Genomic DNA, 25436 nt, shown 5'->3' with positions numbered 1-25436 from the left:
CTACCCTGCCACCCAAAAATCCTTCCCACTGCCCTCCTTCACTTCCCTGCCACCCAAGAATCCTTTCCTTCCCATCCTCCACTACCCTGCCACCCAAGAATCCTTTCCTTCCCATCCTCCGTCCCGCCCTGAGCCAGATACCTACTTGCCTGCCATCACAGAGAGACAGTACATATAACCTCCCGGGTGAATGTAATCAAAAGATCATTTAGTGACTTGAAGACTAAACGGGCGGACGTAAATCTCCCTTCACATCTTGGTGGAGTTATAAAGGCAAGTCGAGGAAGCTGTGTGAGTGTGTGTTTGTGATGCTCTTTTGTCTGACTAGATTAATTTTTGGTCTCCAGCGTGACAAAGTATGTACGTTTAGGACGGCGCTTGTAAGGGAGTTGGATTATGGGGGATGAGATTTTAAAGGGTTTCATGGCTTCGGGGGAGTGCGAGTTTATAGTTTAGTTGTGGCTTGACTGTGAGAAATGGTCCAAGCTCTGTGAGAGAGAGAGAGAGAGAGAGAGAGAGAGAGAGAGAGAGAGAGAGAGAGAAAGAGAGAGAGAGAGAGATTAGCTGGAGAACAAGAGAAATAAGAAATATAGAGAATGACGTTTGAATAATAAATAAAAAAATAATGAGTAGTATAAAGTAGATGATCTTACCGAGTAAATATTCAAGGGGAGGTGAACAGAACACCCTTACTACCACCGCCACCACGCCTCACCATTTCCAATTCTATCACCACACCTCACTATATCTTCCCCCAATAACACTACCGTCACCACCATTTACACCACCACCACCACCATCACCACCATCACCAACACCAACACCACCAACACAACCAAACACCGTCGGGTCTCACCATCTCCTAATACCCAACATGTAATTCCGGCTTAAACCCGCCCACCCACATCCTACCTCCTGACTCCCTGGAGATATTTTGGCACTTCAAACATCATTTTTGACATGTGGTATTCCAGAAAAGTTGAGGGAGACATCAGGTTGATTTGAAACTCCCATTTCATCGTCCCCGAAGCGTGCAGCGCCGCCCTGGAAGTTTGGGTATTGGGACATGTAGGAGAGGAGGCTGTAAGGCGAGGCAGGATATTTGGGTGCACTGATCTCTGAGCTCTCAATAATCTCCCCTTGATCAAAGTCTGGCTCTCTGGAGGTCGTGCAACGGGCTTATCTTACGGTCCATTTGCGATATATATATATATATATATATATATATATATATATATATATATATATATATATATATATATATATATATATATATATATATATATTCTAGTTGTGTCCGTGTATATTGATGAGAGCATGAAATTGTAGTTGTACGTGATATGCATAAGCACAAACAATTTAAAATGCTTTATTTGGTCGTTTGCTTTAAAGCATAGTTTTACACACACATACACACACACACACACACACACACACACATCCTCCTAGTATTATTGTTATAGGTGCAGTCTTCAGGGTTCTCAAAGCCCTTGGAGAGTGGGAAATAATTTTCCACCTTGGAGCTCCTTCCCTCCTCTCACATCACCAGTATGGCTTCCCGAGGACACGATCGACAAGTAATCTTTTTCCTCTCTTTCACGTCTGGTCGTTCTTAACTGCCAACCTTGGGTGAATCTTTTGCCATCTCTCCTCTCGTTTCTATAACCATTGACAGAGTCTGACATGAGGCTTTGGTCTCTAAGCTATTTTCATTTGGTAGTTCTCTCCGTGTTGTAACATAGATTAGTTCTTTATTTATAACTCTTCCATCTCTGTTGTTTATTAAGGATGTGCCTCTTCAATTTTTTAGATCAAACTTGGTCTTCTGGAGATTTTACTATTACTACTAACACAATTATTTTAGGCTTTTTCTCTTACCTTTTATATTATATCTTTAATTTTCTTACTGATCAACTTTGGTATATCTCACAGACTCCACATCATCCTTATTATACCCTCTTCTGTTTCATTTATTCCCTCATCAAGGTTGGTGTTCCGCTGGGTTCTGTTCCACCACCATCTCTATTTTGAACTAATTTCCTTCCCTGGCAGTATTATATGTATATGTCCTCGTAACTACATTTTGATGGGGATAATGTTTTTGTTTAATAATATTCTTCTCCGGTATGCCCTTGAGGTAATTAAAAACTTAGGTACTTAAAACAGAAACTCCATATAGGCGTACCGTAACCGTAAGTAGCAGTAGCAGTAATAGTAGGTGCGTTTGTTAGTAATAGTACGAACAATAGCAGTAGTTTCCAATTTGCTGACTTTGTTGTTGTTTTGTTTTTGGTTTTAGTGTTGTTGTTATCGTCGTTGCCTTCACTCTACGGCGATGATGATAGCGTTCACCAATGACGTTGTTTGTGATGGTAGAGTGTAATAATACCATCAAAAAGAAGAACATCAGTAGCAGGATTATATATACCACCTACCACTACCCTCTACCACCACAACCACTACTCCCCTACCACCAACCATTACCCCCCCTATACTACCACCAGTACCACCAACCATTCCCACTATTACCTCGACCACCACCACATCTACTACCACCACTACCTCTACCACCACCACTACCTCTACTTCCCCCAGCACCACAACCACCATCTCTACCACCACCACAACTACATCTACCACCTTTACCACCATCGTCATAATTTACGCAAGGGTCAACAAAATACCAGTATCATCATAAATCAACCTCACAAACAGAGCCATAATCCGCTTACAGTAGAAGCACAGTATTGCACCACTCACCTTCCCCCACGGGCGTAAACATGAAGCCGTGATTTTCTGGCATTCACCTCACTTCCTCAAAATTCACTAATTCTGCCAAAACTGCGGAATGTAATCTGTGTTCTGTGTAGCAGGTAAATTCTAACCACAGTAGCCTTATTAGTGCTAAATCTCCACCCCCCGAAAGGTATCCCAGGTGTGTGTGTGTGTGTGTGTGTGTGTGTGTGTGTGTGTGTGTGTGTGTGTGTGTGTGTGTGTGTGTGTGTGTGTGTGTGTGTGTTTAGTCATTATCCTTATCTAATCGATTTACTTTCCATCTATTCGTCTGTCTGTTAGTCTTCCGTCCAATGTTTTCTCTGTCCGTCCGTCATAGTGGAGGAAAAAATATGGCGAGATCTTTCCTGGTATTGGAGACGTGTTGGCTCTCTCTAATCCCATTAAACATTTACCTGGCCACTGAACAAGAATTTTAAAGACCTAATTAATGTTTTAGTTCATTTTATTTTATCGTTTAGTTTATGTATATTACAACACAATTAATTTACAGCTGTAAAAACTTAATGTCTTCTCATGAATTAAGTTCCACATACATTAAATTTTGATCATGTGCACTTTAAACCCATCGAAGTAGCTCTGGATATTATACACACACACACACACACACACACACACACACACACACACACACACACACACACACACACACACACACACACACACACCAGAGGGGGGGGAGGAGGATCTGTTGGGGAAGTTTCCAAATATCATTCACCAAACTTTACAAACTCAACGGGAAACATAGGGTGACGGCGCGCCACTCCTGCCTTCTCTTTGTCCCTCCCCTACACCCTCTCTCTCTTACCCTTTCCTCTCCCTCCTCTCTATTCTACCACCTCTCTCTCTCCTCTTTATTCTACCCCTCTCTTTCCTCCTCCCCTTCTCCTCTCCCTCTCTCTCCTCCACCCCCTCTTCTCTCCCCCTCTCTCTCTTGCCTATTATACTGATACTGTTCTATACGCCCCTTTCTATGCCACTCCCTTACACACACAAACACACACATATACATTTAAGCACACACACGTTAGCACAGGCGCCTTACATACATACATACATACATACATACATACATACATACATACATACATACATACATACATACATACATACATACATACATACATACATACATACATACATACATACATACATACATACATACATAGCTACAAAGAATACACCCCCTCTATATCTGTACATGATACACCACTCAGTGTTACTCTCACACCCGGTTTATTTTTCTACACGATTCTAAAAAATTAGACACAAGGCGTGAGGAATCATATAGGAACAGAGGATAAAAGACAATAAAGAAGATGAAGAGAAATAGATAGAAAGAATTAAGATTTTTTTTTTTAAATGTTTCAGGAAATAAATATAGAGGAAAAAGATTAAGAAAGATGAGAAAGAAAATAGAAATATAAAAGAAAATAAGAGAGACATAAAACAGTTTGAGAAAAAGTGAAAAAAGACAGATAAATAGACAAAATGAAAGTGTAAAGATAACGTGGGCATAAAACTTTTTACATATTTTTAATTAAATTTCAGCAACACAATTATCATAATAACAGTAACACATAAACATATCTTCTGTATATTAATGATCATGGAACACTACAATAGCACTGAAATAACTGTCTAGTTTGTCTAACATTAATAATTATTTTATAGAATATATTATAATTTTTTTGTCTAATATGTTATGATTTTATATACATCCAGTATTTAATTATTCAGTAACTGCAGCTCAGTAGAGAGAGTAAACTGACACATGCAGAATATTATTTCAAAAAGTTAATCACGAAAGTAGGTATAAAACTAGTATTAATAATTTTTTTAAATGCAAAACTACGAAGAATTATGAAACGAGATCTAGGAAAAGTGTCAATAAATACAACAAACAGGTAGATAATGGAAAGAAATTATCATAAAAATAAAGTATTGCAAAAGTGTCAATGAATGCAATATAAATATGCAGTTCAAAAGTTAACTATTAAACGAGGTACAGCAGCAATACTGGAGTAAATACGGCTTTTGAAAGTTAACAATAAAAAAAAAAGGTATTGCAAATTGGACGATAAATTCCTTTCACACGCGCTGTCAGGCATTTTCTCATCTTTCTTGGTCAACCTTTTCAGCGTGGAGAGTTTGAGTGTGTTGGGGCGGTTCACTGGCCGTAACTCGTGTCTTTGTATGTAAGACTGAAATATGAACAGTGATATATATCTATTTTAGTGAAAGTAGTTAATAGGGGAACATGGTGGTGCCTAGCGGGAAGAGCTGACTTGCCTAGGATACTTAAAATTACTGTACATGAAGGCTGTCAAGAGTTTTTAGCTGAAGTAACGCGTTCTGGAAAATTGGTGGTAGTATGAGTGGCCGTGAGATAATTAGATGAGTGTGTGATGTTATGTAGATAATTTAATGTCTTTTTAGGTGAAGTAATGCTGGAAACTAAAGTACGAGAGGATGATTTGTGAAAAATTTATTTGTGGGGAAGTTAAAGTTTAGATTTCATAAAGTTTAGGCATCTTGGGGACCACCGGGAGCTCAAATTTCAGACGGATTAAGCTGGGTGTGTGGATCTTCACGTGAGTACTGAGGTCCACCGTCACGTTATTATTCAGGCAGACACCAACATGGACTTTTGTAACATAAAATAAATTCTAAAACTTGCCATAGCCAGAGGAACTGAACGATGCATATTAAAAATAAGAATAGCTATGTATTGAAATGCCAGACTAAAGACTATCAGAAGTACACACTACCCAGCTTCGATAAGGAGTGCAAAACATTATTCCTTGTCCCATGTGTCACTTCAGAAATAGGTCCATATAATACACCCGTGGAGCAGCAGCCGTCATGTAAACATTTCCTGAAAACGATGATTGACTGCTCTATTTTTTCTCCCTCGGGAAGTGTGCACTGGGCATTTTCAACTAAATCCAATGCAACTCGGCAGCGGTCCCGGGATTTTTGTGGAAATGGATGAATCTTGTTTTTCTTATAAACACACTGGGGACGACCACCACACACTCTTCAGCATACATTACCTACAGTACATTGAAATATCCAATGTAATAATATCTCTTTAACTTAATGTACACACTTTTCTATTTTTGTAACCTTAGTGTGTATTTTTTGGGGTTCACGTGAAGATTAGACACACTGGGTAGCGATGGGGTGTTTAAACTTCAAGTGGGTTACGCTGGGGTGCCGAATCTTCAGGTGGATTCATTGGGGTGTTCAAACTTCATGTGATTCTAACTTTTTTTTCCCAAGCTCTTTGAGAGAATTACTGTCTGACGTCGAGAAGCTTGTGTGTTCCGAGACTACGGTGGAGTGAAGGAATGAAAGAAATAAAGGTAGAGGGAGAAAGAGAATACAAGGAAATGGAAGAAACAGAGGAGAGAGCATGAGGGAAAGAAAGGAGAGAAGGAAGGGATTAACATATATAAATTTACGAGTCATATATACACACACACACACACACACACACACACACACACACACACACACACACACACACACACACACACAACACACACACACACACACACTTCCGAAGACACAATGGAAAGCAAAATTACGGAGGTAACTAAATTATACATATATCACATAACACAATATACAAACACTATGTTTTTGTATTTCATTAATCTGTCGAACTCAGTAGAGAAACAAAAACATATAACGCCTCAAATGTATAAAAAGAAAGAAAGAAAGAAATATATATCCAGCAAGGACTGAGAGACATATGTGAAAAAAAAATTACTCAGTAGTGGGTAAAACAAATTTTTAAAATATCAATTCCCCAAAAAAGTTATATTACAAATAAAAAAAAAATGAATATACAGTTGAGAATTGGGAACCATATATGAAAAAAAAGTTCTACTATGAAAGTATAATTTTTTGAAAGTATTAAAAAAAAAGGTTTATGTCAGCACAGCGATATGCATGTGAGGAGACCGCGTCTATAAAGAGTTAAATAAAAGATTGAAATGATATATATATATATATATATATATATATATATATATATATATATATATATATTCCTATGTATTTAAACACGTGTTGTGGAACAGTGATCAAAGACTTGTATCGTGTAGGGAGAGTCAGACAGAGGTGATGAACTTTGTATATAAAATAATCCAGACAGGGAGAGCTATGATTTCAAAGAGTGAATTTGAAAACATGGGAGTGAATTTTATTGAATGGTAATTGAACTGTATGTTGTGTGTGTGTGTGTGTGTGTGTGTGTGTGTGTGTGTGTGTGTGTGTGTGTCGCGTATTTATTTATCTGCATCAGTCTCTCTCTCTTTAGGCTGGGTGTGGTCTTGAGTCACCAGATTAAATTATGTTGTTTCAAATATCTTCAGCAGTGTATTATTATTATTATTATTATTATTATTATTATTATTATTATTATTATTATTATTATTATTATTATTATTATTATTATTATTATTAGTTATTTATTCATTTTTTTATTACCCCACATAACATGATTTGAGTTGAAAAAAAAATCAGTAAAATTAACTTTATAAATTCATATCGTCTCATTAACACTTAGGATATTTAGAGGACTAATTACACCCAGAAAGAATAACCAAACTACCAAATGGTCATTATAATTATCCTCATCATACATCAGAAGACACTCAGAACATTTACCCGGACTGAATGTACAATGATAAATTTAACCGACCCCTAATTACACTCAAAATAATTCTTCCTAATACATTGAAAGTCTTTGAAATATTCTTTGGAAAGTTACCACACCTTGCAACACACGTTAATTATTTAAGCGATGTGAAATTTCATAATATAACCACGAAGAGATTTTCATGTGCTTCGATTCGCTTAACAACTGTGTAAGGGGATTAGTTATATTCAGGGGTGATTCATTATAATATACATCATTGTAATTAATATCATCATATATGGACCCACACACCCTTGTTCCTCTACGAATTTGATCCGGTACACATAAAATAACATACACACATGATATTACATACACAGTAACACGCACAATACATACAACGTAACTTCTACAATACACACACACACACACACACACAATCAGTCAACTTATCAATACTAGATGAGACTTAATGTATCTTACTTGTTTAATCGCGAATCAAGAGCACAGCCGCTATACAAATGGAAAGGGACAATCCCCCTTTCCATCCCTTCCTCCCTTCCTCCCTTTTCCTTCCTTCTCCTCTCTCTCTCTTCGTGTCAAACAGTTCCTTATCTTCTAATCTCCTTCCTTCCTCTTCCCAATTTTCAACTTCCCCTTTTCTCCTTTTTTCTTTCTATTTACTTCCCTTCCTTCCCCCCTCTCTTGCTCCTCCCTCTTTCACATCCCATTTTCTTTCCTCTCTTCTCTCCTTTTCCTTCTTTTTCTACTTTTCTTATTCCTTGTCAGTCTCTTCCCTCCCTATCTCCCCTAATACGTCTTTCTCCTCATTTCCTCGTCCACTTTTCTTTCCGACTCCCTCCCTCCTTCCCTCCTCCTTCTCATATCCCTTTCTTCTTCTCCTCTCTCATCTTTCTCCCTCCCTTTCTCCCTCTTTCTCTCTTTTCTCTCATATCCAGCTCCCTTCCCTCCCCCTCTACAAAGTGTGTGGGGGGGGAGAGAAGGGGAAATGGTATACAGGATTAGTGTAAATTATCTATGCAGCTGAGTGAGTTAAGTGGTTGGAATTTAGGGAGGAACCAAGAACTAATTTATGATCGTCACCCATTTAGAGAAGTGGCGGGGGGCGTGGGTTGATCTGGAGGTGGGTGTGGGTAGATGTGGGCGTGGGTAGATATGGTGGTGAGCGTGGGTAGATGTGGTAAGAGAAACTACAAGTGATAGTGGAACGAGATACAAATAATACTGGATGGAGCTATATAGCAGTCCTGGGAGGAGTCACAAATGGTACTGGGAGGGATAAGCACCTTTGAAGGACTCTAGTATAATTTGCATCATCGTGTTGCTGTATCTGTGCATTAGCTGACCATGTATTATTCTGTCTGTCTGTATCTCAGTCTATGTTGCATTATATATCTGTTGCGTTTCTAGTCGCCACGTCTGTTTATAATTCTCCTGTTGATTAATGCTTTTCGTTGATTCAATCTTTTTCATCTTGTACACCTCAGAGTATATTTAACTCCCCTTTATAAAACCTTCTTCTAATTGTGACAAGAGCAATTAGATTATTAGACAGACCAGGCTGCTGACCGTGACCAATATCAGGTTTGGAGCTGTCAGGTATTGTCTAATGAACAGCCACCAAGGTGTTTAAGTAATCAGGGGACCATTATCCTCTAGAAAGGCTGATATTTGGAAGTTTTTAAGCTATCTCTTATTTGTGATATATATCATTGGGTCTTAATTTACGAAGATATATTTATATCTAGTTAAGACATTGCAGTTACAGTCAGACTATATTGCCTGGTAAATATTTAAAAACAGCAGAAGTATTATATATTCTAAAGTCACCTTAGTTCCCTGGTATTATAACCTTAGGTGACAAACAATACGAGACACCCACTCACTCACCTGCCGTCACCTGCTTACTCAGCCACCTCGCCAAGCTCAAGGTGAACAATACAATTATAGTGACGCCAAGGGAACCTGAATACCCGAGAGGGAGGGGAGCATAATTCAATTATTAGCCTCTGTTGTAGAGCTTCACTGCTCAAATGTATAATGACGTAGTGGAGACGGTAGGTGAGAATTTAAACACACTGTGACAATATGGAGGAAGGTGTTAGTATACTGTGTGACACCTGCATTGAAAATACAAACTATGCTTAATTGTATAGCGCTAATGGTGTTACTATAACGTATACCGATATACTTTAATTTGTGTATGAGCTACAATATATCCTGCCATAGAGAATAGCTGTAACTGTATTACGTGATGCCAGAAATGGTGTGCTAGGTTGAGTACCGACGTAATGGAGGTTGACTGTGATAAATGTACAGTGTTGAGTGTACAGTGTTGAGTGACAGTGTTGACTGTACAGTGTATATAGTGTTGAGTAACAGTGTTGAGTGTACAGTGTTGAGTGTACAGTGTTGAGTGTACAGTGTTGAGTGTACAGTGTATACACTGTTGAGTAACAGTGTTGAGTGTACAGTGTTGAGTGTACAGTGTTGAGTGACAGTGTTGAGTGTACAGTGTATACAGTGTTGAGTAACAGTGTTGAGTGTACAGTGTTGAGTGTACAGTGTATACAGTGTTGAGTAACAGTGTTGAGTGTACAGTGTTGAGTGTACAGTGTATACAGTGTTGAGTAACAGTGTTGAGTGTACAGTGTTGAGTGACAGTGTTGAGTGTACAGTGTTGAGTGACAGTGTTGAGTGACAGTGTTGGACTTGAGATAGACTCACAAACACATCTTACTTAGATTTACGATGCTGTCAAAGAGATTGTACGAAATATAATGACTTATTGACGTTGTATAAAGAGAGATGAAATTTTAATACATTCCACCAGAGCCTTGAAATTGCACTACAAACATCTGGCCTTACATGTATAAGTATAATGAAAGAATGAAGCTTACGAATAATTCAATATAATCCATAACTAATATAGCAGTTGAGAATTATGTTATAGATATTATACAAATATATGATATATAATTTACGAGTGACACAGCTGGGTATTGAGTGTTGAGAGTGAGGTAACGAAAATTTGATTACACAGGTAGATCACATCACCTGAGTCGCTTTTATTATTGATACGAGAAAATTAGGTGTGAATGTTGATGATGTATGTGTGTATGTGTGTTAAGTTTCGCTGTATTTTAAGGCTTTCATATTTTTTTTAAACTTGTGTCTTATCTTTTGTTTTTAAGGATATTGTACTGTTTTTGAGATTAGTTAGATAAAAGATACCATTGTGCTCTCTCTCTCTCTCTCTCGTCTGTGTTCTGTAAATTATTCTTGGCAGGAGTTGCATACGATCCATTGTCCCACCCCAGCCCATCCCCCCCAACCCACTGCCTAGTCACGCCCACGATGAGTAGGAGGAGGGAAGGGGAGAGTCAGTGAGGAGGGAAAGAGAGGATGGTAGGGAAGGGAAAGTGAGGAGGTTCGTAAGGGAAAGGAGGGAGGGAGAGGGAGGAATCAGGAGAGAGAATGAGAGAGTAGAGCAAGGGTGGTGGAAGAGGAAAGAATATAGTTGGGGAGGTAAGAGGAAGTAGGAAAGAGACGGGGAGGAAGAGGGGAAGGGAGACGTTAGTAGGGTGTAGGGAGAACCAGGGAACCTATGTGACAGAGAGACAGACAGACTAAAAATGAAATCGAAAGAGAATGAGAGATAGAATGACAGCTGGAAAAAAGAGTGACAGAGAAGAGAGGAAAAACAATTTTATGATACACGACTGACAGATTGTGTTTATTTTTCCCCATAACAAAACAAACACGATTTTTTTTACATTACAATATCCACACACACACACACACACACACACACACACACACACACACACACACACACACACACAAATCCCAGTAGCTGAAGCAATGGCTGAGGAAGAAGGTGATTGCCTCCTCTACACTGTTCACCTGCGTCCCAATGATCATTATAGGCTAAGTTCATCTCTGGGATACTTAACATATAATTTTACTGCATTCCTTTCCATGTACAGTCAACCACTAAAGTCCGCTCGCCTCTCCCCCTGAACTACGAACCCCGAGAGATTCAGAATCGTGAACCCAAAGCAGTAGATTGATCAATTATTCTGTCCATAAATGCTTCAGATTCATGAGTCTGATGAATCTCGGGGTTCGTTGTTCAAGAGGAGAGGCGAACGGACTTAAATGGTTGACTAAACTGTAACTTAGTTCCTTCTAGTGCTCTTGATGGAGTAATAAGTGTGGAGTGGTGGAGTGAAGAGTGTGGAGTGGTGGAGTGAAGAGTGTGGAGTGGTGGAGTGAAGGGTGTGGAGTGGTGGAGTGAAGAGTGTGGTGTGTAAATCCGAGGCAAAATTAGAAGCCAAACTAGAAAGCAAAGAACAAGAGAATCACTCCCTAAAACAAGTTCATCTTAGAGGAGAAAGGAAAGCAAACAACTGGACGAGCGAGATGCAAGGAAATGGAAGGAAAGGCAAAGTGTGGCGGATCTCCCGAACTTGTGTGGAAAATATTTCCTGGGTGAGATTACAGCGAGATTTGAGAAACGAGGGTTCCCGCCGCATTAACCATAAGATGTTACGCTGACTGGCTTCTGCTGCTCTGTTGTTGGGAGGTGGCCGGGAGGACTAGGAGGAGAAGGTGAGGCAAGGATAGGAAGTAGGAAGAGTTGGAGGAGAAGGTGAGGCAAGGACAGGATAGGAAGTAGGAAGAGGTGAGGCAAGTAAAGGATAGGAAGTAGGAAGAGTTGGAGGAAGAGGTGAGGTGAGGAGAGAAAAGGAAAGTAAGCGGGAAGAGTTGAAGGAAGATGAAATGACCGGGAGGATTGGGAGGAGGAGGAAGAACAGGGGGAGAACGTGAAATGAGGGAAGATGGTAAATTAGAAGGAATTGAAGGAAGAGGAGGAAGAGATGAAATGAAGAAAGGAGAAGAAGCAAGAACAACGTGAATGGAAAGGGAAATGGGAAAGTGGTAACGGAACATAAGAGAGGGAGGGAGAAAATGAAAAGGATATGAAGAGAAAGGCGAAGAGGAGGATGTAATTGGACTACTGGAAGGGAGAAAGGCAGACACAGAAAGAGAATGAGATAGAGAGAGAAAATGTGAGATATGAAATCTGAACCTCACTTAGTATATTATATAATCATGTTTCATACGGAGAGCGATGAATGTTTTAATAATTGCATAAAGAGGAATATGGATGAGCGAGGGAGAGAAGAGAAAAGAATATGAGAAAGAAATATAGGTATTAAAACACACACACACACACACACACACACACACGAGGTAAAAATACGAGGGACATAAAACACCTTAACATTTTACGCTTACCAGAATAAACTCATCACTTTCCACCTTGTTATAAATCTGTCACTGCATACAAGGAGATTATCTCTCTCTCTCTCTCTCTCTCTCTCTCTCTCTCTCTCTCTCTCTCTCTCTCTCTCTCTCTTGGTTCTATTACGACATTCAACTCTTACTAATTAACAAATGCTTTCAGTTTCGTCTTGTTATTTTTTGTTCTTCATAACATTTATGGCCGTGAACAAAAGACAAGTGTTATTGGCGGACGCACAGATGATAGTGCTGACAGCTGTAACATCTGCTGGCTTGATAGCGCTTGCAGGAAAATAAATGCTTGCAATATGACGGTAACATGGGAAGCAGGGAATATATGGTATTATATTCTCTAATATTTGACGCCATAACACGGGAGGCTCTGCAACATTCACACGGGAGGCTCTGCAACATTCACACGGGAGGCTCTGCAACATTGATACGGGAAGCTCTGCAACATTGATACAGGAGGCTCTGCATTATTGACACGGGAAGCTCTGCAACATTGACACGGGAGACTCTGCATTATTGACACGGGAAGCTCTGCAACATTGACACGGGAGGCTCTGCAACATTGACACGGGAGGCTCTACATTATTGACACAAGAGGCTTCGCAACATTGACACGGGAAGCTCTGTAACATTGACACGGGAAGTTCTGCATTATTGACACGGGAGGTTTTGCAACATTCACACGGGAGGCTCTGCAACATTGGCTTCAGATCCTCAAAGGTTCGACGATGAATATTCTCCATAGATAAAGACGTATAAAGGTAGGAGGTAGCTACCAAACAGGGAGGTACTACCGCCTGGGAAGATATTGGAAGCATAATGTGTTGTCTAATGGTAGACCCTGCTGCCATATGGCATCACGAAAATTGTGACCAAGTCCCAAGTTGCTGATCTGACTTTCTCCCTCATTTACACACAATTGTAGGGTCTCAATTGTTTCTCTTACTTTGATAACACACCATATTTATCTTTTCTCATCCTCGGTCTGTTTTATTCATTTTTGTATTTATTAATAGTGTATTTTTCTCTTCGGCCCCAAGCCTCAATGTGGGTCAGTTACCTAAGGCTGGGTGGTCTAATCCCCTTAAAAACATAAAATATTGATTGATATAATTTTAAATAGAAAAATTAAATATAAAATTAGTCAAAATTCTCTCTTGAGATTTACCTTAACTAGATTACGTAAAATTGATATCAATTAGGAGACAAAAGCAAGGTTAAGAATCTTAAAAAAAAAAAGTCTATCTCAATTTCGTCTCTGAACTGATGGTAATTAACCGTGATGATATTGTCTGAGTCTATGTCCCGACTGCTCCGTTATCACCTACCGTTGTCTCGTTTCTGCATGATTCATACTTTAAAAGCGTTATTATATCCAGTATTTATTGTTATTATTCATATTAGAATGTATTTATGTGTAATTGGACAGAGTGTGTAAAATGTTCATGATGCAGGTATTAACATTTAATTGGAGATAATGTTTATAATGTGTCTGATACATATGGAGTTAGAAAAGCAGAGAGTTTAATATAATGAATTCTCTGCTTATTAACAAAATGAAATGAAATCCTCGTACAAGAACAAAAGAACAAATTTACTTTGTACACAGACCAAAATTTACTTTGTACACAGACCAAAAATTAAATAAATTTCCCTTTCATCCTTAATTAGATATTCTGACTAAAAAAAATACAACACAAGAAAAAAAAAATATATAATGTAACATCCTCTAATACAAGGAGAGTGGAGAGACACCAATTTATTTCACTCTCGTCTTTTACTTTCTCGTACTTGAATATTCGAAATAAATTATATGCAAGGAATGATGATCGTGGCTACATCTGTGCGTCGCGTCATAACAGTCTCTCGGGTGTAAAGGAGAGAGAGATACAATACTTTGATCTCTCATGTCTCTTAGAATTGCCTCTCTCTGGGTGTGAGGGCGTGTGATCCTCCTCCCTCTGTGTGTGCATCACTGAGACAAGTACCGTTCAACATCAACTCGATACCTCCCAAACTAGAGAAGAACCTCATGAACAATATCTCTCTTAGTCTCTGCCAAACAACCTGCCATTGAGATCTTTGTGTAGAGTCATACGACGAATAATTAACCGGTATTCATTAAAATACACGAGTGGATGGGATCGGCTAATGGGTCGCTTTGTGCGGGTGAATGGGCGGCCCGAAAGTAAACAGCGGGGGGGAAGGGAGGCTCAATCACCGGCACCCGGGGGAGACTCGTGGGTTAAAGGCCAGTAGCTCAGAGGTAAACACGCGGGGGATACGGGCGCAGTCTGCCGGGGTTTGTTGAAGTCTTTTGTTGTTGCCTCGAAAGGAGTAGTGAGGATGAGCCCCGGTGTTTAAGAGAGTACGAGGAAACAACACCATGGCTGGAGGGCCTTCACGGTACTTAAAATTACCAAAGGATTTGTGTAAAGTATTATGAAAGGTAGGTGGCTAAATGGGCCCCAGCCAAGATTGTTACAAGTGCTGATACGCCCCACCCCCCACCCCCCAACCTAGCCTAGTTTCATAGGTCCCAGATTATCCTTTATAATTAATTAGATCTCTGTATAAACCTAACTATTCGGATGGGGCCCAGTTAGAGTAGATTATGTTGGGGCCTGTTAGTACTGGGGCCTATTTGACATATAACCTCATATAATATGCTATTGTCGAAATAATACGTGCTTAATAAAATGTTTTACAGGTAACTTGTCATATTATATCATAATACAATGACTGACTACATTTGCATTGTAAATATACACCCTATTTGGGCTGATATGACCAGTGTGTTAATGCAGAGTAATATTCATTCCAAATGGCACTGTTATTAGTGATGATAATAATAATATATTTTTATAATCGTTATTATTATTATTATTATTATTATTATTATTATTATTATTATTATTATTATTATTATTATTATTATTATTATTATTATTATTATTATTATTATTATTATTATTATTATTGGTTTATCTCCAGGTGGACAAGTTCACCTGAAACACAGCATCTGAAACATTATTATCTTATTAATAGAATAGTTATGGCAGCTTTGTCTAAGAAAGTACATTATAAACAGTATTAGTAAAGTGTTTAGTGATAAAGTATATACAGTTTAACTCTAAACTTTCAACACGATGTATAAATTCTACTACAAATTTACAGTGAACAACATAAAATTCAAGTTCAAATTTCCCATAATTGTTTGTAATTTAACTACAGAAATTAAAAAAAAAATCAAAACAAAATGGAATTCACTTTATGTTATAAACAACTTGTCGATACTTTCTGTCCCTCAAAAAGTGGAACTCGTGGGCGGAACAATTTCTTGATATATTCCCCACAGGTGAATCAAATCAACGAGTCGAGTTTGCATCAGCCTTTTGTGTTACTCTCCTTTGATGTCGTATATGTAGTTATGTCTCCATCATGTGGGTAGAGAGAGAGAGAGAGAGAGAGAGAGAGAGAGAGAGAGAGAGAGAGAGAGAGAGAGGAATACCCTTCATTTATAATACTGTCACTAATAACTAGGACTATCCTCTGCCTCTAGGATTGCCACTTAGCAAGGTGATTTAGTTCAAAGTATCGTTTACAAGATAGTTAGTCGGAAGAGGAGAAAACACGAGGTCTCTATCTATATTGACTACAGCATATGGAGAGTTAGATAAGACACAACAGAGCATCATGGAGGTGTTAAAATTACATGAAATAAGAATGTTGGAAAAGTTTGATTTCTTCTTACCACCATTTTGTTTTCTCTCCATTATCGAAAGAAAACTACAAAATATTCAGTTTATTAATTACAACCAATCCAGATTATTCACCTGCAAAATTAAGACAGTTCTAATTAGGCAGCGGCAAACTGCGCTGGAAGTACTATTCAACGACCATGCAATCATCATTATTTAATACTTATTCATAAAGCTTCAGTACGAGGAGGAGAGTGAAAGCTTTCAGCCTTATTGGAAATTTGAATATAGTGTTTTAGTCTCACTCTATGAGAATAACTCTTAGTGCAGGGAGCGTGTGGTCTTTACCGGGTCTGTTTACATGGCTGGCGGAGAGGAAGGTAGAGGAACAGTAAGGAAGGGGAGGAAAGAAACAGTGGATGAGAGAAGAGAGAGAGAGAGAGATGGGATCGAAGAGAAGGTAGAGAGGCGGAGGAAGAGGTGAGGGTGAAAAAGAAGGAAGATAGAGAATGAGATAAAGGAAGCAAGAGAATAAACTAATGGGGGAGAGGGGATAGATGGTTAAGGGACCATCACCACCACACAGGACCTCCCGGCTGACATTTGTGTTTCAAGCAACAACAGAAAAAAACACAAGAGGCGATACCGTGACTGGCGGAGCTCCCCTTCCGCCAGTCTTTGTAAACGTCACTTAGGGAACATCAGCCTCGGCTATTCTTGGCGTCACAGAGCCAGACTTCACCCGTCACAGCCTTCACCCATCACAGAGCCAGCCTTCACCCGGCCTCCACCATTTGTCGCACCAATACTTAAGTCACTCATCATCTGTCTTATTTACATTATCTCCACGAAATCAATCAATGAGGTCAATACAAACACGTCCATTACCACCCCCCCTCCCGACACCCTGATGACGTCACTCACCAATAACGGGTTGCAGTACATTGTTATTTCATACCTATTTTTTTATCATATTATTTATTTATTAGTTAGTTTATTTTATATTAGTTATTTTTTTATGATTATTTACTCATGAATATATTTTTATTATATATTATTTTGCATCATTGGTTAGTCAATAAAACCTAAGTTGGGTGGACGTATAAACCACTTGACTCTCCAACACTGTGACTCTCCAACACGATGACTCTCCAACACTGTGACTCTCCAACACTGTGACTCACCAACACGATGACTCTCCAACACTGTGATTCTCCAACACTGTGACTCTCCAACACTGTGATTCTCCAACACTGTGACTCTCCGACATGATGACTCTCCAACACTGTGACTCTCCAACACTGTGACTCTCCAACACGATGACTCTTCAACACTGGTTAACTTGTCAATTAAATAAGTCTCCTCCTTAATTCAGCTTCCTGTTACTCTCCTCCTCCTCCATCTCCTCCTCCTCCTCCTCTTCTTCCTCCTCCTCCTCCTACTCCTCCTCCTCCTCCTCCGCCTCCTCCTCCTCCAGGCAACCCTCTTTCTCCTCATTTCTTATTGTCACTTTCCCCCTCCTCCCCTTTCGCACCTCTACCTTCCTTTTCACCTTTATCCCAATTTGCCTCTTCTCATTTCCTTCACACTTTCCACCGTTCTATTTTATCCACACCCTCTTTTCCTACCCTCTCTTCTTCCTTCTTCTTTCCCTCCTCCTCAACCCTTTCCCTTCCCTCCCTTTCCTTTCCCACACTCTCTCTCCCTTTCATCCAGGTCCAACGTCTGCAACATTGACTCAGATCTTTAATTCCTACACAATGGAAGCTGATCGTCCAAGTGAGAGAGAGAGAGAGAGAGAGAGAGAGAGAGAGAGAGAGAGAGAGAGAGGTGTAAGAAGTAAATCCTCTTTGGCGAAATTTAACTCTAACTCTTCCTCTCTCTATCTCAACTCAACATTTTAGGTCTAATAGTTTTTCCTTCGTCTCTTAGATTATTAAAATTCGCTCTTACTTATCCTACATTTCGTCTTCTTCTTTTCTTCTTCTTCTTCTTCTTTCTTCTTTTTTCTTCTTTCTTCTTCTTCTTCGTCCTATTCTTCTTCTTTCTTCTTCTTCTTCTTCTTCTTTCTTCTTTCTTCTTTTACATTCAAAATAAGACGAAATGATTGAGGTCATCTTGCTCTTTTTTTTTTGCCTATATTTTTTCAACATATTCTCCTCCCTCTCCCTCTTCCCCCTCAAAAAAGAAGGATAAAAAAAAAAGTCTGAACGAAACTATTTTGCTTCTTTTTTTTTTTTTGAGTGTGGGAATTGAATTACTTTCTCTGAAGCTGGGAAACGTTCTCTACTCTTTTATTTCAGGAAAGTAATGTATTTCGAAATGTCTCTTTTGTTTCATGGCGTTGCAGACTTTTGTGTTTTTTTTTCTCTTTTTTTATATACTTTTTTTTTGCTTCTGTTTTTTTTTTTTTTTTTTTTTTTTTTTTTTTTTTTTTTTTTTTTTTTTTTTTTTTTTTTTTTTTTTTTTTTTTTTTTTTTTTTTTTTTTTTTTTTTTTTTTTTTTTTTTTTTTTTTTTTTTTTTTTTTTTTTTTTTTTTTTTTTTTTTTTTTTTTTTTTTGGGGGGCTCTGGGGTGGGGAGGAGGTGGGGATTTTTTTTAGGCGTGATTATTGTGAGTATATTACCATTTAGCTGTCCATCGTAACATAGGGCTGTCTAACTGTATCTCTGGGTGTCACTTTTTTTTTAGTTTTATTCTTTCTAGGATTTTTTGTGAGTTTTCCAGTGAATTGGTTTACAAGAATCATTATTTTACGAATATGAGAGAGATTTAATTTTGTTTTGGATATGTGAGAGGTATTATCGCGATTCACTTACTCGAAAAACTGCTTAATCGAAGTAAATAAAGTTCTGTATTCTGACAAATTACTCGGATGTTTATTGCTATCAACAGCATTGTTTTGCATAATTAATCATATATTGAATGCGTGATACAAACAATTAATATTCTTTATATAATTAATGGTCATTTGAATGTGATTAGTATAATTAGCTAGTGTGAGGACAGATGTAATGGCGTCATCAAAGGGGCCATGACATAACGAGTTGGGTCTCTCACACCGTATGTAAAAAAAAAACATCAAAACACCATAGTTAATTTATCTCCTATGGTTTTATTATTGTTGAGTGATAAATACATATGATTTCAAGAGCCATTTTGTAAGTAAATATTTAGTGATGAATACGTGTTAACTTATGACTTATGACGTGTTAACTTATGACTTATGACGTGTTAACTTATAACGTGTTAACTCATGACGTGTTAATTTATGACATATTTGCTACTCGTAAATGTTTGTTTTTAAATATTACTAGTTTATTATTTTTTTTTCAGTTGTTATTGTAGTTGCACTTACTGTTTTATTATAATACTACTAATAATAATGTAATTCTTATTGTTATTCGTATTATTATTATTATTATTATTGGAAACTTCGACCATTTTGACAGCTATGAACTCTTCTTCTCAACAACACACGTCAATCATCCATTTACCGATGACATTCCTGAGTAGTGAGGCGAAAACCACCATTATGATAATCACACACACACACACACACACACACACACACATACACACACACACACACACATACACACACACACACACACACACACACACACACACACACACACACACACACACACACACACACACACACACACACACACACACACACACACACACACACACACACACACACACACACACACACACACACACACACACACACACACACACTGGTATATATAATCAATCACATAACTACTGACAGGAAAGTAGTACAATATAGATGTAATAATTTCATTTTATTTATTACTGTCAATATAAGTGAGTCTCTTATCTTACTCAGTGTGGGGGCAATATGTCTACCTTACACAGTGTGGGAGCAATATGTCTACCTTACACAGTGTGGGAGCAATATGTCTATCTCGCACAGTGTGGGAGCAATATGTCTATCTCGCACAGTGTGGGGGCAATATGTCTACCTTACACAGTGTGGGGGCAATATGTCTACCTCGCACAGTGTGGAGGCAATATGTCTACCTTACACAGTGTGGAGGCAATATGTCTACCTTACACAGTGTGGGGGCAATATATCTACCTTACACAGTGTGGGGGCAATATGTCTATCTCGCACAGTGTGGGGGCAATATGTCTATCTTACACAGTGTGGGGGCAATATGTCTACCTTACACAGTGTGGGGGCGCCATTTCCACGGTCAAAATACAGTCACAGAGAAACACATAAATTAAAAAATTATTGTCCACTGGCTCGTGTGATTCACTTATAAAATGAAATTATTCTGTTTCAATAAAATCAACAGCAAAAATTACGCGATTTAGACATTTTCAATCAGTTAAATAACAGGTTTTGTCAATAGCGTTTTTTATTCTTTTAATCAATACGACTAAAAAGACAATTTTCTGCATATTTGAACACATTTAGAGATTAATTCAAATCTCGGTAATAAAAACAGTCATTATGTAGGAGTACTGAGGTAAATAATGTCTTTTTTGCCTCATTAGTGTTCAATACCTTTTATGTCTCCAGCAGTAAAAGTGAGTTTAAGTTGGTAGGTCTTGTTCGGTATTCATTAATGTAAGATATTCATTAAATTTGTGTCGAGTAGCAGGGTGGTTTCTCTCTCTCTCTCTCTCTCTCTCTCTCTCTCTCTCTCTCTCTCTCTCTCTCTCTCTCTCTCTCTCTCTCTCTCTCTCTCTCTCTCTCTCTCTCTCTCTCTCTCTCACACACACACACACCCACTTTCCCTTTCCTCCACCTTCTGTTCCTGCTGTCACCTCGTCCCGTCTCCCTCATTCTTCGTCTCTCCTGACCTACATCTCACTCTCTTACTTTTCCCTTTCTCCCCCTTTCTTCTCTCATCTTCCCTTATCTCTCTTCCCTCACACCTATCCCCTCCAGACCTTCTCACCCTTTCTGCTCTCTCCATCAGGTTCTTTCTCTTCTCCTTATTCTCCCCTCACACCTGTCACCTTCTTCCCTTTCCCCTTACACCTCTCTCCCTCCCTCCCTCTCTCTTCTTTCTTCCCTCACCTCACCTATCCTTACACTCTCTCCCCTCATGCTCTCCAGTCCTTTCCCCCTCCACCTTCCCCTTTCCATTCCCCATCTTCCTCCCTCAACCTCCCCCTCCTCCCACCCTTGCCTCCTTACCTCTTCCTTTTTCTCCCCCCCCCACCCATTTCCTTGCCTCCACCCCCTGCTGCGTTATGGCATCCATATAACCGAGAGCCCATCCGTTCATCTGTAGAGTGCCAATCAAGTGCCACATCAGCATCAGTGCCGCCTTGTGGACGGACAGCCTGATAAGTTTGGAGATAAATACAGCCCAGGCGTCACTGTGAGAGCCTCTGTTGCCGGGATCTGTTGCAAAGGAGGGGGAGCAAAGGGGAGAGGGAACGGGGGAGAAAGGGAGACGGAAAGAAAGAAAGGAGGGGTGGGGAGAGAAGGGAGAAGAGGGTACGGGGGGGAGTAGGGGGAGTAGAGTCATAAGGGGTGGAAGAGGGGTAAGATAAAGACTCATGATTAGAAAAGGGGAAAGAGAGGAGAGGAAAGTAAGAATTAAGGGTCACTACTCGGAATGAGAGAGACTAAAGTGGAGGGGAGAGATAAAATGAAGAAAGAATAAAATTATTAAATGAGGTGAAAGAAAAATAACAGAAAAACACAGATAAGAGGAAAAATAGTGTAAAAAATGAAGGAAAGACGCAAACAGGTAGAAAATATAAAAATAGTTTCCCTCACCACAAAAAAATAGAAATTTCAGACAGACGAAAAATAGAAAGACAAAGTTCATATAACATTATTGTATTTATGGTTCAATGATCTCAAGTCAACACTGATTTTGAGAGTCTCCAGCTGACGACTTATTGTTTACATTTAATTTGTTGATCTGTAGCGTGAGTGGTCGAGTAGCCCCCCCCCACCCCCTTCCACCACCACCCCTGGCTCCGTAACAGTAAGATGTGTGGTTTAAAAGCAGGATATCGTTACAGGTGCTAAGATGATTTTGTATCTTTTCTTTATACAGGTAGTAATGCTCTCCTTAAAACGCCAGAATTATCTATGTATAAGCCACATTATCGAAAATACCAGAATTACTCAGAAATCCCATATAGAAATGCCATAGTTAATGATAAATGCCACATTGTGTTAAAATATACATATAATATTCCAAGGACAAATATATAGTGTTCCTAGACGCGTCAACTCACCGCCATAACACACCACCAATACCGCAGTCCATCTCTAAAAACCGACCTCGCCTGAGCCACCAGCGCCAGCACATGTCCACAAACCCACGAGTCAAATATCCACCAACACCAACCATCAAAATGTCGACGGAATATCAGATGACAGTGGCAGAGGAGAAGGGAGGCATTTTGGGTATTGGTTGTGGGGCCGTCGAGCACCACTCTGCCGATGAGCGGCGGCGGGGAAGAGTGAAGCCCTAATTGACTCCCCGACTGACACCGCTTCGTCTGTCACTCCTGCCGTGACGTCAGAAATACCTCACATTTTCGCCCTTAATGTGGGAATAATCCGTCACAAACTTTTCGCTTTATACCGAAGAATACTTGTAGATGATGTCCCAGGGGAAATGTTGCGTAATGTTTCATTGGGACGAAAATATCTCCGTTGGGGAATCCATGGTTTGGTTCGGTTCGAAACTTCATTCGAGCATAACTCCACTACATCGACTAATGGAAAACAATACTAGTAAGGTTGAATATGCAATATGTTTTACATTTTCCAGAAGCATCAACCGAAACACAAAGTAGATAACAAAAATCAATAATAAAAGGTGATGAAGAAAGTGAGAGATAATACATATGATAACAAAGTAATTTATAATGAATATAATGAAAGTTTTTGAGGGCAAGAATGATTCAGTATTACATTAATGACAAAGACAACAATAACACACAATGATAACAGTAATGGACTTAGTGAGGACCAACAACAATAATATATAATCAACAAGGCACTTTGGTAGTTTAATAAGTGTTAATATTCATACATCGCATCTCTCCTCCTCCTCATCCTCATCCTCCTCCTCATCCTCCTCATCCTCCTCCTCATCCTCCTCCTCCTCCTCCTCATCCTCCTCCTCATCCTCATCCTCCATATCTTTATACTATTTGTTGCTTATTTATCTCCTTATCTTTTTTATTTATTTTTTTAATTCTTACATTCGTGTTTTGAGTCCGCCCATGTACCAGAACGCCAGGCTTAGTTCTTGCGTTTCGTGTAGTCCAGTGTTTATATACCTGCACTGTATGTAGACATTGTTTCTTTACCTGCAATGTCTGTCTACACTGTTTGTATACCTTCATTGTTTATGTACATTTTTTTTTTATTGTATACCTGCATTGTCTATGTATATGGTGAATCATTATATGTTTGTATTACAATTTTACTATCTTTCTGTCTATCTGTCTGTCTGTCTGTCTGTCTGTCTGTCTGTTAACAACGGTGGGAATGAGTATGTAAACACCATCACCACGTTTTGGAAGCCTCAGTCAGAATGGAGAAAGTTCTGTTTGTGTTGAGTCTTAGTACATGTGGCTCTCTTGGCCTTTCTGCCCCTTTCGAATCTGGAATAATTACCACGATCGGTCCCCCTAAATCACCAGACATCAGTTCCTCATTAATACCACACATTCCAGAGATCTTTTTAAACTATGCCACATCCTCTCTCTCTCTCTCTCTCTCTCTCTCTCTCTCTCTCTCTCTCTCTCTCTCTCTCTCTCTCTCTCTCTCTCTCTCTCTCTCTCTCTCTCTCTCTCTCTCTCTCTCTCTCTCTCTCTCTCTCTCTCTCTCTCTCCTCCTAGACGAGGATATAGACCATCTCCGGTGTAATTGGGTTGTTAACATAGACACCCAGACATTGGTGGGTTACAGATACTAAAGAGACGATCATCCAAGTGGGAGAAACTGGGAACAAATTTGGGGGATATGTTATTATTACTCAATATACCTGACGTAAGACTTACATCAGGTGGATAGGTAATTAAGGTGATCGGAATTGACAGAGAGTAGTGTTGTATCTAATTTTCTTCTTAGTGTGTGTGTGTGTATGTGTGTCCCAGGCTCTGTATCAACTATTCCCTAACTTCACAGACACTTTAAAACATTATTACTGTATCGACAAAAACCTCCAGGATAGGATAAGCGAATTCTGTCCCTCATTCATGTAAGCGGCTTTTTAGAAATGACTTCGGGGACTTGTCTGCCCCCCCCTCCCCGGATTATCTCCCGACTATTCTAGCCTGATATAGAAGCAGCGGTGATTTTCCCTGCACAATGGGGTAAAATAGGAGTGCGGACTATTTCATCCTAATAGTGGAATTTCTCTAAGGAAGTGGTATGATGGGTTGTGTGGTTAATTTCGCGAAGGCTAAAGGTAGTGTCCAGGCAATATGCGGAACTGCGCCAAAATTATCGCCAAATATTGCGGTGTGAGAGGATAGAAGGAGCATTAATAGGACGCAGCATTGTTGCTGGCGAGTTGCTGATGCCTGCTGCCGACACCAATACACTGTGTGATGAAAGTTACTCCTATCTGTACACTTAAGTTTCCGAATGTCGTAAATTAAAGACTCGTCAGCAGTTAATATCCCATATGAAGGCCTTGATAACATGATATTATCAGTTAATTTATAAATATTTCCAAGATATTAAAAGAACACAAATTAGTATATATATATATATATATATATATATATATATATATATATATATATATATATATATATATATATATATATATATATATATATATAAACTTATCTTATAAGAGAAAAGGAGAAGACGAATGAGAGTGCCAAAAAATATCTCGCCAAGGTTCCTCTAATAACCAAAATATACGGCTAAGGACTTGCTATAATGTGGATAATATACAGCCTGTGAGTTCCTTT

The 25436-nt window shown here is 39.0% G+C and overlaps 1 protein-coding gene across 1 annotated transcript in view; it reads right to left on the bottom strand.

Annotated features, from left to right (window-relative positions):
* Positions 1–942: 942 nt before the first annotated feature.
* The window catches only part of LOC121865647 (segmentation protein even-skipped-like), a 65470-nt gene continuing 40976 nt past the window's right edge, over positions 943–25436 (bottom strand). The window contains exon 4 of the mRNA XM_042365174.1: positions 943–1159. Within this exon, the coding sequence (XP_042221108.1) occupies positions 943–1159 (217 nt within the window). The remainder of the gene's footprint in view (positions 1160–25436) is intronic.

The sequence above is a fragment of the Homarus americanus genome, unplaced genomic scaffold (assembly GCF_018991925.1).
Source record: "Homarus americanus isolate GMGI-L3 unplaced genomic scaffold, GMGI_Hamer_2.0 scaffold23458, whole genome shotgun sequence".
Classification (NCBI taxonomy): domain Eukaryota; kingdom Metazoa; phylum Arthropoda; class Malacostraca; order Decapoda; family Nephropidae; genus Homarus; species Homarus americanus.
Note: the sequence above shows the minus strand (reverse complement) of the source record. Positions and strands in the feature narration are given on the sequence as shown.